Below are 14,310 nucleotides of genomic sequence, written 5' to 3'. Positions count from 1 at the left end.
CTCAATTCATCTCCATTTGCTTGAAATTGTAAATACATGTACATTAATCATGTGTGCTGCGTCAATATTTGTGTTGTGAAGTAAATTTATGTAAAGTGCTGCATGACATCTGGTATTGTCCCTATTACGTTGCCGCACTACTCATCCTGATTTTGTAATTTAGTTTCAACCAGACCTAAAACTCCATGCCTTTTTTTGTAGGTAGAGTTTGTCACGTTTGAAATACTCCACCTAACACATGTGATGTTCTCTTTGCAAGGGATCTAAGGCTAGTTTTGCATTATAAAAATCACCTACAAAAATAAAACTGAAGACGAGACTTCAGAGAAGCACAAATTTAAGTTGCCAAACAGTAGCGGGTGCAATTATATATTCAAATGTGAGGCTAAAATCCTGCCTCTTATACCAATTACCTGTATTGGTAATGGTTGAAATGAATGCTTCAAATATAATACACAACATACAGAGGGAAGAAACACTTTAGATCTGGAAGACCAGAAGGGAAGAGTAAAACATTTATGCAGAAATTAAAAAAAGGTTCTGAAAATTAACTACATTTCGAGAAACACACTGGCAAAACCATTCGGTCTCACCTATAATGTGTAGGTACAGAGCTGCTGGCCTTATAAATGCTTGTTTGCTTTGGATTCGGGCAAAGTCAAAAAAGAAAAAAAAAGAAAAATTGCTGCTGGAGTCTTAACATGCATATGCATGCATGAGCAGCCATCTTAAAATGCTATTTCTATCACTTAGTAAAAATAAATCCTAAGATGGCCGTCGGAATGTCAGCACACATGCGTTCACCTGTGTGACCAGCTTGGGATGAATTTTGTCATAAAGAAAAAGCTTTCCATGATGGATGCCTGTGCATGTGCAATTGTGCATGCGTGCTGATGTACCAGTGGCCATCTTTCATTTTTTATTATTTTTCTCCATCTATTAATTTATTGGTCCAAGATGGCACACGTCCATTGTCGAACAGTAAATAAAAAAATGTAAAGTATGTGAGTGATGCTGCACACATCGAGAGGTAAGCAGCCTGGACACAGTGTGCAGCTGCTGAGCCCTGGCAAAAGTATAAACAAATAAAAATGAGACAAATAGAGGGCAAAAACAGGAGGGTCCGGTAATCTGACAAACCCATGACTTCGAGGGTTGGCAGGAGCAATAAGAGAGAGCAGGAAAAAAATGTTTAATGAAAGTAAATATAAAAAAACAGTGAACAGGTGGTGGGGGCCCAGTAGTTGGAGGAGATTGACAGAAAAGTCATGTGCTTCCCTGCAGTACTAAAAGCAACATCAAACAAGCATTGGCATAGCCAATAGGTCTCGCTTTTGGGACCTCATAAGTATTTAGTTATGCAGCACAATATCCTTGGTGCAACAACATCAACTGTTGCATGGCTAAACACTTATAAGGTCCCAAAGGCGAGACCTATTGGCTATGCCAATGCTTGTTTACATAATGTTGCTGGGAGGCATAGTGCGCACAATACAAAACCTTAAATATGGGAAATGTCCCAATTAGGTGGCATGACAGAGGTTAGGAAACTGTAGTCTGAAATGCAGACTAGTGTATCACTTTATGATCCATTGGATTGAATAAGTCTTTGCCTTGGAAGCTACTAAATTTTGTTATTTCAACTAAAAATTTACGAAATTATGAAATAGGGCAATCAAGAATTATACTTAGTTGGATTAGTGAGTGGCTGACTTGGATTTGACATTTTGTTTTATCAAAGGATAAATAGGCCTCTGAAACTTGTGACTAGGCACAGGAGTTTTCCTTGTGATCCAAATAAATCTGTAAATGAGGTGCATTTGTAAATTCAGCTGTGTACGGAATTACATCACGTGTAATATTTGATTTAAATACCAGCACATACCTAGCAGAGTGAGTTTTGCCCTTTCATTTCAGCCAAGTATCTGTTAACAGGCTCACTCGAGCATGGCAACATCTTCTGAGAGGTGACTGCGTTTGAAAGTTCTTTGAGACTTGCCTTGATGCTGTCGCATGTGCTCTAGTAAATTGTGAAGTTTTAGATGAGCAAAGAGGATATTTTAGAAACTTCCTTACATTTATTTGAAATGCTATAGAAATGCTTGTTTCAGGGCGTCGTGTTTTATTCGTACTGCAGTAATGTGTACAAACATAGATAATAGAGTAGCATACTGATTTATATGATTACTTGTAGTAAAATACCCAAGAATTATGTGACCTTGAATGACGTGCTTTGGAATTTTAAGTTTTCACTATATCATTTGATGGCATGTAATATAATGAACTTGTGCAGCTTTGCTGGGCCTATTTAAGGTAGCTGATCAAAAAGTAGGTAACACTGAACTGTGCAAACTTCACAGATATTATGTGGTTTACCACAACAGCAAAAATCACACAAAAAAAGGCTACTGAATAGATTAGAACCTGGCTCGTGGTTTTACAAGCAGCGAGAAATCCTCACTTTGGGAAATTAAATTGTAAGAACTCCAGGTGAAAAGGGAGCCTGCCACGTCGTTCCTTTCCACAATGGAGTGCAAATTTATCCAGTGCTTAATTTGTTCCGAAGTTGAAATCGGTAGGCACCTCATTTCTGGGGGAGGGTCTTATTTGTCATCCCTATACTTTGACTCAGAGTAAGAGAAAGACAGAAAGCGGATAAGGGGGATTTAAATATAGGAAAACAGTGACTGGGGAGAAAGAATGGATGAAAAGAAACCTGTATGAGTGATATGTAGAGAAAGGAAGAGTAGGAATTGGTTAAGCGCCGTGTGAATTCTACCCGTTGAGTTCTAAACATGTGTAGTAGGGGTCGACACATGTTGCACTAACTTCTTAGACGAGTTTAAAGAATCACAAACGGAGAGTGAAATAAAATGATACATTTGCATAGTACTAGCATTTCCAGCGCTTCGAGGTGGGATACGTAGCAGGGTGACGCTTTGATGGACAGCCAGGCCTCACTTACACCTGATGGATGGAGAGAGGTGATAACAGCCAGGACAAAATGCTTGCTAGCCAGGTATACCGCTTCTCACCAGGAGACTTGGGGGCTCCGTGAAAGGTCAATCCGCTATCACCCGTGGAAAACATATAAAGCGCAGAATGTATTGCTAACTGGGCCACTCAGTAAAGGGTTTCAGGCCTGGCACAGGGTGTGTTAGACGCTACATAACTACCATGAATACTAAATGTACCTGCGCTCCGGCGAGTCCTGAGGTCACACACACACTAGCACTCTCCTAGCACCCTCTTGTCATGGCCTCCCACTTGTCAAAACACAGTGGCAGACAGGATCGATGACCGGACACCGGGGTTGCAGCTCTTTTTTGGGAGGAGGGGCGCTGTAAATTAATTGCAAATCCTGTTTCGAGATAAGAGGATTGTTGTAGACACAGCCTGGAAGGAGCAGCTCCTGCACGTCGAGGACCACACGAGGCATCCGTTGCCAGGCGAAGCCCAGTCGTTGCTAGGAGAAGGGAAGACAAGTAGGGGGTGGGGGGGAGTGCGGCCGAGAGCAGGCAGCATTTACCTTGCCGGAGCAAGAGCGATAATTGCCAACACATGGGGCCGCTCGCTCCCGCAAGGGAATCGGCAAACGTGCACGCGTTGCCATTCAAAGCAATGCAACGCGTGCACGTTTTTGCCTGCAAAACCGGATCGAATTCAAAAGGTCTTTTTCCTATGCAGCGCATGCGCGCTGCGTAGGCGAGACCTAAAAAAAGATCCCTCCCCTCTTCAGCAGTGGAAGTATATAGATCATCCAATCACGAACCTTGCAAAAGGGTGAGACAAACACAAAATATGGAGGAAAGCCATACAATAAGGACACTGAACTAAGATATACATACAAGGCATTCAATCATGAGCAAGGGCTGACTTAAAACCCACTCTAACTAAGTGTATGCTAAAGTCAGAAAACCCCTTTTGCTACTATTGGATTAAAAAGTAAAATGAGGCTTTTGCAGAAGGTGTTGAAAGATAATTGGTTACTGAGTTAATGCCATACACTGAGAAATAAGCCCAAGTGTGACACTTAATGAATGTCTAAACCAAGAAAACAACTGGTTTGGCTGTGGAGAATTGTAATGAGTGGTTGAAGTATATGTAATAATTTGCTTAAGGTATTGCTTATCAAATTAGATCATAAATATTTGTATTTTAGGTTCCAAATGTGAAATGAACATTGATGAATGCAAATCCCTTCCCTGCCTGAACCAGGGAATTTGCAAAGATGGCATGGGGGAGTTCAGTTGCCAGTGTCAACCAGGCTTTGGAGGTATAAACATTTACATAAGGGCCACTTAACACATAATGCTAATTTATTTCAAGTATTAAAATCCAATTTCAGAGATAAGAAGACCACTTGTGTGACTGTAATTGATATGCAATTGATTTTTCTGCTTATTGCTGATCTGGGAATACTAACAGGCTTACAGTATGGTTTGTGGTGATCAAGTCAGAGCACGTAGCATATCATTTTACATGATGCTTCTAAAGCTATTTACAAGTAAATGTTAAAACATTTTAATTAATCCTCTGAAATGTGCAGTGCGTATGCCATTCATTTTCACTGTGTTGCTGGCTGTGAAACAGACCATATGTCCTCATTGTCTCTGAGGAGTTGAGTAGTAGTTCCACTGGAACAGAGAGAGGCATTTTACCATTGCAGAAATGCAGATGACCTGCTTACCCACCATCGAAGAAGGTATCAAAGACCCTCAGATACTGTCAGATCCACAATTGTAAGACCACAATACACGAATCCTGAATACAGCTTGCCTTATGTATATTGCCTCAGCATCGTGTCTCCATTTTTGGAGTCACTCTGTCATCCTGATGGTGAGGATGGTCATGTATGATATCATTATATGGTACAGGGCTGTTTATTTGTAATGTGGGAGCGAGGTTAGCTAATAAAGGAAGACCATTGTTAGATTGTGTAGCATTTGGTATACTATATATTTGTGTCATCCTGTCCTTCTGTAGCATATGATCTCTCCCCTGTTTACATAGGTAACATATTCCATGATCCCTTGGTTATGAAATGTTTATTTGTTGTTCATTTTGAAGGCCTAAACAGCTATGCAGATCACAATATGAGAGTCAGTCTGTTGCAAAGGCCCTTTCTCTCTAAGGGGCAAGTAGAGCGTTGGTTGGGCTGTAACTGATATCAGCAGTTTTGTCAATGTTCATACCTTTCAGAGCAGAACAGTGTTCCTATAGTTAAGACTTCATTCTGCTTTCCTCACAGAGTGTCTCATGGATGTGTGGTGCAGTTGGTGTGCTACACTGTATCCATCTGAAAGAGCATTGTAAGTGAAACTAGGAACACTTATCAAGCATGCTCATTCCACAAGAACAAAATCCCTTAGTGAAATGCTTACTTCTATTACAAACCAGGCTGGCACTGACCAGCCAAAATAGATGTTACTCGATGACAGGTCATAGTGAACTTCTATGTGATTTTTAACATTTTTAGTGACTGCTTTTCTCAAAATAATTATTTCCATTCATTGATTGCATTGTGGTAGATTTTTGGGGTATGGCACTCACATCTATAGTTTACATATTGCATGGTTCAAGCACTATCGCCACACGTATACCTTCTATTTGAAATCCTCCATCACAAATCTGTGGAAGACTGAATTGGATTTCAAGAAATATGAATTTGTCAGGTCATTGTTATAACTTTATGACAGTATATTTAAATGTGTTTTAGGCTTGCATTGTGAAGTAGACATCAATGAGTGCAGCTCTCAACCCTGCCTTAATGACGCAACATGCGTGGATGGAGTTGCTTCTTATCAATGTACATGTGCAAAGGGATTTGAAGGTAAGTTGTCTGCCTCCATAAGGTGTGCACAATTCTTATTGGCTGCATTCTGAAGAAGACTTTAATGTGTCATCCATTGAGAATGAAGCCTGGCATTTCTTTCTCAAACAAAATCAAAATGTATAACTTAAATAATGTGTAGCTTCTAGGTCTTGGGTTCTAGAAGGTGAAGCTCACCTCTAGCTCACATGCATTTATCACCTTTGCTGGTGGCCTCCATTAAAATGGTAAGATGATGGCTATTCTGCTAATTAAATGCTAGCTTATTAGTTGCTCCTCTGGATTGTGACCAGTGCCTAGTCATTATTTGGTAAGCGATGTGCACTACATAAATAAACGTTGTAAAGGAAAATAATTTTACAGGGTTAAATTGGAATACACAATGTCAAAATTGGAAGGGAATTATACCACTTTGTTTTAATTTAAGTCATGCTTATTTTTCTTTTCAGAAAGTCATGAAAAAAACAACTCCTGTTTTGTAATATGTGAAACAAACTTATGCTCACCTGTTTCTTTTGCTAGTGCAGTCAACTTTATTTTCCATACATGTTTACAACTAAAAGGGTTGAAGATACAACAGAAAATACTTAAGGGTTTAGACAATATGCCTATCTTTTTATGTGCAGAGTTTGTGAATTCCAAAACAAACATGAACTAACACAAAAATGTAAGTTTACCTTTGTGAATCAGGCCTTTAAATTATAGTGTTAGGCACATATGTTGGATGCATCTATAATTGATTATTAAGGGGGCTCCATTGATCATTTGCCAGAGGGAAAGCACAATTTGCAAAGCAAAGTGCATATGCACCTTGAAAAATGCAGATTGAATGTAAAACATTCCGTAACGGATTCCAAGTCTTCAGGGTGGGTGGTTCACTTAAAGTCCAATGAGTCACAGGAGAGTGGTGTCAGCAGACGAAAACTCCCATGTAAATTCACATATGTAGGGAGGACTCAAATCTGGCCCTTATTTCTTTATTTCTGATTAACTTAAAAAAATATGAAGTAAAAAGTACGATAATGTTTATTCTAGCAACTAGGACTTTCATCTTGGCATTAAGAAGTAAAAGTGTGAAGTAGTATTCCTGTGAGACTGCATAATGTAAATCAATTGTATTTATGTTACGTTATGTTAGCTTACATTTGTATGAAGCACTACTGCAACTTGTGTTGTATTGTAGTGCTCTCAATAATTGAATCGATTACAAGTGGACCTATATGTTTGGTTGAAGAGGTTTGTAGCTGTAGTATGATAGATTTCAGAAGAGATGAATGTTGTCATGATGTGCCGAACCTAAGACTGCTAGTCTAAGTGCAAATGTCTATAGATGTAGGTGAGATGATTAGTGTGTGTTTAATGCAGCATGCGCTCCATATACCACTAGAAATATGATGGAAGTGCTGCCTTTTTTTAAGGTGGTTTAGTGGCTTGTGGGAGTAATTCACTTTATATGGCTATTCTGGGTCTACCCAAAGGCAAGGTAGGCATAACTCAAGGAATCAAGACACTCCACAAATAGAAAGATTTATCAGATCCCCAAAAATGATAATGTCATCATAAACAATCTACTAATAGCTCAAAGGATTGTCCAGGGTTGGAAAAAGATGCCACACAAGGAGATGTTTTTATGGTCTAGAAGAAGAGGTTATGGGTAACCCAAGGGAATCTGCCCATAGTCTTAGAAGAGGGTCTACTGGGTCCAAGTGAAAGAGAAGTTGGTGCAGCTCAGGGAAAGTCTTTTGACAACCCCAGTAGAGGGTCTGTGGAGTCCCCCAGAAAGTTGTGAAGGTGCAACCCGAGGAAATCTATCAAACCTCAGTAGAAAGGTGCTGGGGTCCTCCCGAAGGTGTGTGTCGGTGCAGCACTTGAAAACATACGAACAGCCTCAGTAGAAAGTCACTAGAGTCACCCAGAAGTAAAGAAGTCACAACACACAGTGAAGAGTAAGATTCACAACAGCTATGGAACATATATATATATAAGTTAACAGTAAAAAGGAAGGAGGGGCTGATGAAGATGTTCGAGTGAAGTTTATGATGGTTTGCAAAAAGCATGGATTCTGGCGATAAGATCCTCAAGGTTCTAAGGTCCAAATAGACAAACCACCATTGAACGATGCTCTTAAACCCTCTACTGTTTATGGTGAGGCAGGACACACAGTGAGGAGGAATTATACATGTGCTAAGTTCTCTTTTTCCATTGCTATGACTTCTGGTTCAGTCTTTTTTACTGTGTGCATTTAAATCATATTAACTAATTTTTAATGAAGATTAGCTGACTGTTTTATATCATAATTGTTAGAAACTTGTGTTTATTAGACATATATTTTGTTAACGCATGACAAGTGACAATTTGTGAAGGAAACACAACGGTTAAACTCACTTTTTCCTCTTAAACTTTTGATTGAAACTGAAGCCAATGGGTAGTGTCTTTTTGTTGTTGACCTTATATATTTTTTTAAAGTTGTATTTTGTTTAATCTGTAATGGGTGTGAAAAAATGGCTGCATTCTACACGTGACACCAAAAGTTTTTTTTCTTTTATATATGTCAGTTTTATATTTATAGTTTTGCACCAGCAAGGGCTCAAAAAAATATTTTTTATTGTTTTACAATTTTACAAAATGGATCAATACATTTTGGAACATTTTCCGACTGATTTTTTGTAGGTGGACAATGAAAAACAGGACATCAGCAATTTAAGCACATTTTATCATATTTATGTAAAATTACTACAATGTTCAATTCAGAAAAGGTTTTCTTGTCTATGTTCCTTTAACGAAATCTAGTTCTAATTTGGTAATAATAAAAGTGCTGGTACATACATTTATTGTCAAATGTTGAGATTTTTAACTTTATCCAATTTAGGGAGAAAGCAATATAATTGCTTATTCCACCTCTTCTCATTCTTAGGATTTGTGAATTTTATTATTTCTATAAACAAGATTCATTAGCACAAAATGAATACTTTCTATAATCATTTTTCATGATCTCATCTCTATCATTCACTGTGTATGGGAGGAAAAAAATTAAATAATTGGCCTGTCAAACTAATTAACATATTTCTGAAATGTAATTGTGATTCTCTTTAAAGGCTTTTTAAGAACATTCACCTTTTAAGAGGTATATACGTTTTAAGGTTATGATAACATTAGTTTGGTTGACAATTCTCTAGAGCCCCTGAAAGCATAGAGCAATCGAGCACATAAAAGTATACTGCAACATTTCACACTTCTCCTAATTATAAATATGCATCACATAGATTACAGAAAAAGAGGACAGTCACACGCCACAAGTACATCAATGTCAGCTATCTTGTCTCAAATATTTGGTTAATATTCCACGGATCATATGATTTCATTTAATCATACCTTCTAACGTGGGATGAAAGTATTATTTCCTAAGGCTGCAGAATCTGTAGCAATTACATAAAATCTACAATTTCTTGGATTCATTAGGGGTGCCAAGTTGCAAAGTTGGCTGACTCGTTCCCTATCATAATTATTGCAGACTTGCAAGAGTTGTGAATCTGCGAAGTTTAAACAAATACAGGAGCTTTAGCGTCCATTCTTTTTAAGTTCAATATCCGCACCAGTAGAGATACACAGAAATAGATGTATTAAGTAGACTGTAGGGTTATCTTGCATGTATTATGTATAGTACACACCTCTGCAGGAGCAGCTATCTCTCTTGATCAGCTGATCTCCTGCTGTCACGCCAAAACTAACCTGAGATGGGAAACTCTCATGCCAACACTCTCCCACCTGGTTCATTCAACAGTATAGTAACCTTATAATACTAGCACATGAGATTTGGGACTGCAGATAACAGGACATTACTCTTTCACAGTACTGGAAATCCATTTCCAATAGTACTTCAGTCGGTGTGGAGCAGTCAGTAGACTGCCACCATTCAGAGGCAGCTTCCCACCCCCTTCTTGGAGTTCCCTCAATACCACCTTCAGCGCCATTTATCTGTGGTGCTTATGTCGCAGCTGGAGTATGTTCTACCTTTTGAGGATAGGCCATCCAATGAGAGGGTAGTATCACCAAAATTCATAATTGGGCAAAACTAGGAAAGGAAATCCATTTTCACGAAGGGTAAAGTTTACCAATTGTCTCTGACTGCAATTGCAAAGTCGAAATTCTGCTAATATGGACCCTCTTTTGTATCATTTTGGTATCTCCACCTAGAGAGAAGTTTTAAAGTTTTTAATCTGGCCTGTCCCCATGTGAGCATCTAGAAATGCCGGCCCATTAAAGGTGTATCATGGATTACCACCATGTGTATAATCTGTAAATTGGTGGGAGGGCGGCACCAGAACCAACCCCTCTGTCGCATTGGTAGCTCTTCCATGTTGCGAGTCTACTCCACATAAGAGATCATTGTGTACACAGCAACGACCTCAGTAAATTGCTGCAGAGAGAGTATTTCAGTTCTCTGCATTTGTTCATTGAACATCAGCTTGATGAGCAATAGAGGACGCGAATGACTGGGAGTGGGATCACCAGTGAAGAATTTCGAATATTTACACATCAACCTCCTGGAAATATTGATGATAGTGCCTTCTTCTCTATTCCGGTGATCAGCAAAGCCCTGGAATCATGGTGTTTAGACTTACTGCTCTTCAACAGCCTGGTCTATCAAAGCCTGACAATCAATCCCATAGATGAAAGGACATTTATGTGTAAATATAAGGAGCACTAGTTTACTGGTCAAAACAGAGTAAAACAGTGGTTTAACTTGAATTCTCTCTTGGTGGGTCCAGAGTTAATATCAGATATGTGCCTTGCACTTTTCATGACTCGGTTATAAGAAGAAGGCTACTCTATGTTTGTTAATGAGGGTAAATTCCTTGATTGCGACGCAGACCAGTGCAGTTATTACAAATGATTTATGTACATCAAGCTCAGTAATGAAAATTGATAGTGGAAGAGATCGCACAATAAAAAGATCAGATGCTACAGATGAACGGCTTGAATCAAGCAAAAGAAACCTGCCCACCCTATATTTCTTATTTTTAAGTGTACCTTTATTTGGTTTTACATCTTATTGGCAATGAGATAGTCACCATCACTTATGGATTACATCAATTTATATTTTCATCTCTATTGTCATAAAGGTATCCGTGAGACCTCTTTTTTCGTTAAACTTCAACTTGTCCAACAGGACCAAATATAGTACATGAAACTGCTTGATGCTATGTGTGCTGGGTCCTCAGTGTGTCAGGTTACATTTCTGTGGTTTCCTGAAGTGCCTGGAGGGTTTCTTCTAACTGGTCACCCAGTCGGAGGGAAGGGGATGGAGACGGGTCGCACTCTAGTGGAGGTGCGTGTTCTAGAGTCCAGTTTATACACTGGTGTAGTGGTGCACATTACCCAGTCGTATTTGTTGTGTTGGGTCCCCAGCTGTGTAGTGGCTCGGTTTGGCGTGACCTGTCCTCCTCCCTCCCCCCTAGTGTGCCCATCTCTCTATATGGTTGATGGGCCACCGGGAGTATCACGGGGAGGCTCAGTGTGGCCTCGCGCCTGACATCTGCCAGTGAGCCGATGTACATGTCCCAAGCATCTATAGAGGACCCTTTAGGCCCCTCATTTTCCAAGAGGTCCATGGCATGATCTCTGCAGTCACCCATTTGGTGAGATCGCATATCTAGAGAGTCACTTGTGGTGTGAAGGTGAATTTCCAGGCCATTGCTAGGCGCCTCTTGGCCAGGATATACGCTAGGATTCTAAAACACACCTCATGCTTATTATGCTTGTCATGACGCCAAACAGGCACATGAATGGGAGCATTGCCAGAGCTTTGCCAGTGATTTCTGCCATGTTGGTTGTTATATCTGTTCAGTACCTCATAATTGCTAGGCAAGCCCATGCCATATGGTAGAAGTAGGCCTCTGGGTTCTGGCATCTAAGGCAATTGGGTGATGTCTCAGAGATCATGCTGTTGAGTTGCTTTGGTGTCAGATATGTGCACTGTACATTGTTAAATTATGTATACTTAAATCGTGAATTTCTTGACACTTGCTTGACTTGTGCCAAGGCATGCTTCCACTGCCAATCTATGCCCAATGGAGCTTGCTAATCAGTCCTGAGGTGTGGGGTAGTCAGATGTGTGGGTTTCAAGTAGGGCATCTCAGGGTGACAGCTCGTCTGCCGTTGCCATAGGTATTAAATATAACACACCAGATATCAGTGGTTCTATATGTTCTGAGCCCCATAACATCCTGGTCACCCTGCTCAGGCCATTATACTTCAGAAACTCCCCCCCCACCAATACCATTTCATTGAACACCATCCATGTATTGTGTGTGTATATGTCAGTCCACTTCTGTCCAGGAGTGGGTGTTGTTCAGGTACCCTGCGTGTGTCGGAGAGGGTCCACAGTGGAATGCCTTTTGTGGGTTGAACATATTTATGCCAGCAGTGTTTGGCCACTGTGGCTAGGTTGCCCACTGGGATGGTCTATATAAAAGGGTTGAGCAGCCACTTCACAATCACTTGCCCCTAAAGTTTGCGAGGCATAATCACCTACTGTGGGTTGTGGGAGCGTGTGAGCCATCTAGCTGGCCATTGCAGTTGTGCCATCAGGTAGTACAGTTAATAATGTGCCCTGCACCCCCTTTCTGGGGGGTTAAGCAGTTTACGCAGGGTCACCCTCTTCTTTCCCCATCCCCAAATCAAGTTATATAGTATACTGTTCAAATCTGAGAAAAATGCCTTGAACAGGATCACCGGGAGAGCAGCCAAGTGGTATAATAGTCTGAGAAGTACCCGCATTCTGGCGATGTCCACTCAGCCCATTGTGGAGAAGGGTAACAACCTCCAGTATGTCAGGGAGGGGTGCATATTTGATAGTGTCATGCCGAAGTTCCCTTGGCGTGTGGCCTTTTCTGTGTGGCATATATTTACTGCCGGATAATGGAAGGTGTCAAGCCTCCACTCAAGACCCACATCTGGGTCAGCCATTTCTTACAGTGTACGTAAGCTGCCGGAGCAGGAGCAGGCTTGACTTCGCCCAGCTAAGTTTCAGTCCGGACACCTCACCAAAGCTATTGAGTGTCTCTATCACCCATGTAAGGTCATTCTGTGGATCGCACAGATGCACTAATGCATGGTCTGCACATAAGGAGATTATGTCCCATGATTTACCACTAGGTTGCCCCCATTCCGGACTTCTGTGTCAGAATATGCCTGCTAGTTGCTCCATGGCTAAGGCGAAGGTAATTTGTGACAGAAGACACACTTTCCTGGTGCCCCTGAATATGGGGAAAGTGTCTGAAATCTCAGGCCCCCTGCAAAGTCTGGCTTACTTGCCCACTCTATAGTGAAAGTAATGCGCTAGATGAAGATGACGAGGATCTACAGAAAGCAATTGTCTTGAGTCACCAGGAAATTGATATGGAAGATGAAGAAGCAACTTGCGAAGGGCTACCTAACTTAGTGTGCTTGGAGATTTCAGCTGGATTTTCAGTCCATGTCAGAAAATATTCAACAGTATTCTTGTGCCGGTCAGCTAGAATTGCTGTCATCTGAAGAACTGCGTAGAGGAAGACAAGCCTTCTTAAAAAAAGCAACAGCAGCAGCAAAAACAGACTGAGGATATACATGAGAAGCCCACCGCATGTTCAAATGCAAAAGGGGTTGATCCGGGAGTGGACATGTACGAGCCTGTACGAGTAAATAAAACGTAAAGTAAGAAGCCACAAAAATACCCCATAAACTGGCAAAGACACTTCAAAGACCGAGGAACAAATAAAAAAAGAATAGTATTTTAGTCCTATTAAACTCGTTATTGATATTATGGGGGTCCTGTGTCACCATAGAGCACAGGTGTTGCAGATGTATATTTTAAAACTGAATGTACAAGCATTTATTTTCCAAATGTTTTTATGAATGTCTTCTTAAATGTCAGAATGTTACTAGCATCCAATCTACCACCATAAGGATTTTTTTTATAATCTTGCATTGTGTTTTTTTCTAAGGAGGGAACAACGTGAATGATGCAAACGTAGTTTATTTATTTGCTGGATAGAGGTTGTGTATTGATACTCATAGGCATTTTACAAAGGGGCTTGCATTGCTCGTGCACCACGCAACGTGGTGCAAGCTTGACGCAAACCCACAATGCGATTTATGAAGCCACGCAAGGCCCCCTGCTTGGCCTTGAGTGGCTTCATTTATCTGAAGTAATGCAACGCAGCACCAATCGCTGTGTTGCGTTACCATGCCCTAGGAAGGCATCCAATGGGCATTGTAGAGCTGCTCCTACACAACTCCCATGGTTTTTGAATCATTCTCAGATTTACCAAAATGTATAGACCTGTGAATATGCCAAAAAGATTATGGAAGAGAAAGCACAACAGATCACTTTTAGGCACCATCTAGTAAAATTAGCCAAGGTAGCTGCCTTGTCATTAATAAAGGCGGCAGCTTTGTTTTAAAAAATCCAGAACTTAATTTGTGAAAAAACATAA

General features: G+C 40.4%; 1 protein-coding gene and 1 pseudogene across 5 annotated transcripts in view; both read left to right on the top strand.

The window, feature by feature from the left end:
* Positions 1-14,310, top strand: part of SVEP1 (sushi, von Willebrand factor type A, EGF and pentraxin domain containing 1) — a 1,063,460-nt gene that overhangs the window by 684,805 nt on the left and 364,345 nt on the right. For all 5 annotated transcript variants that reach the window (XM_085641350.1, XM_085641349.1, XM_085641348.1 and 2 more), the window contains exons 22-23: positions 4,163-4,276; positions 5,720-5,833. In XM_085641350.1, coding sequence (XP_085497476.1) covers positions 4,163-4,276; positions 5,720-5,833 — 228 coding nt within the window. The remainder of the gene's footprint in view (positions 1-4,162; positions 4,277-5,719; positions 5,834-14,310) is intronic.
* Positions 10,104-13,353, top strand: LOC146862166 (ataxin-3-like; annotated as a pseudogene).

This window comes from Triturus cristatus, chromosome 2_2 (genome assembly GCF_964204655.1).
Source record: "Triturus cristatus chromosome 2_2, aTriCri1.1, whole genome shotgun sequence".
NCBI classification, from domain to species: Eukaryota; Metazoa; Chordata; class Amphibia; order Caudata; family Salamandridae; genus Triturus; species Triturus cristatus.
This window is presented reverse-complemented; position numbering and strand designations above follow the sequence as displayed.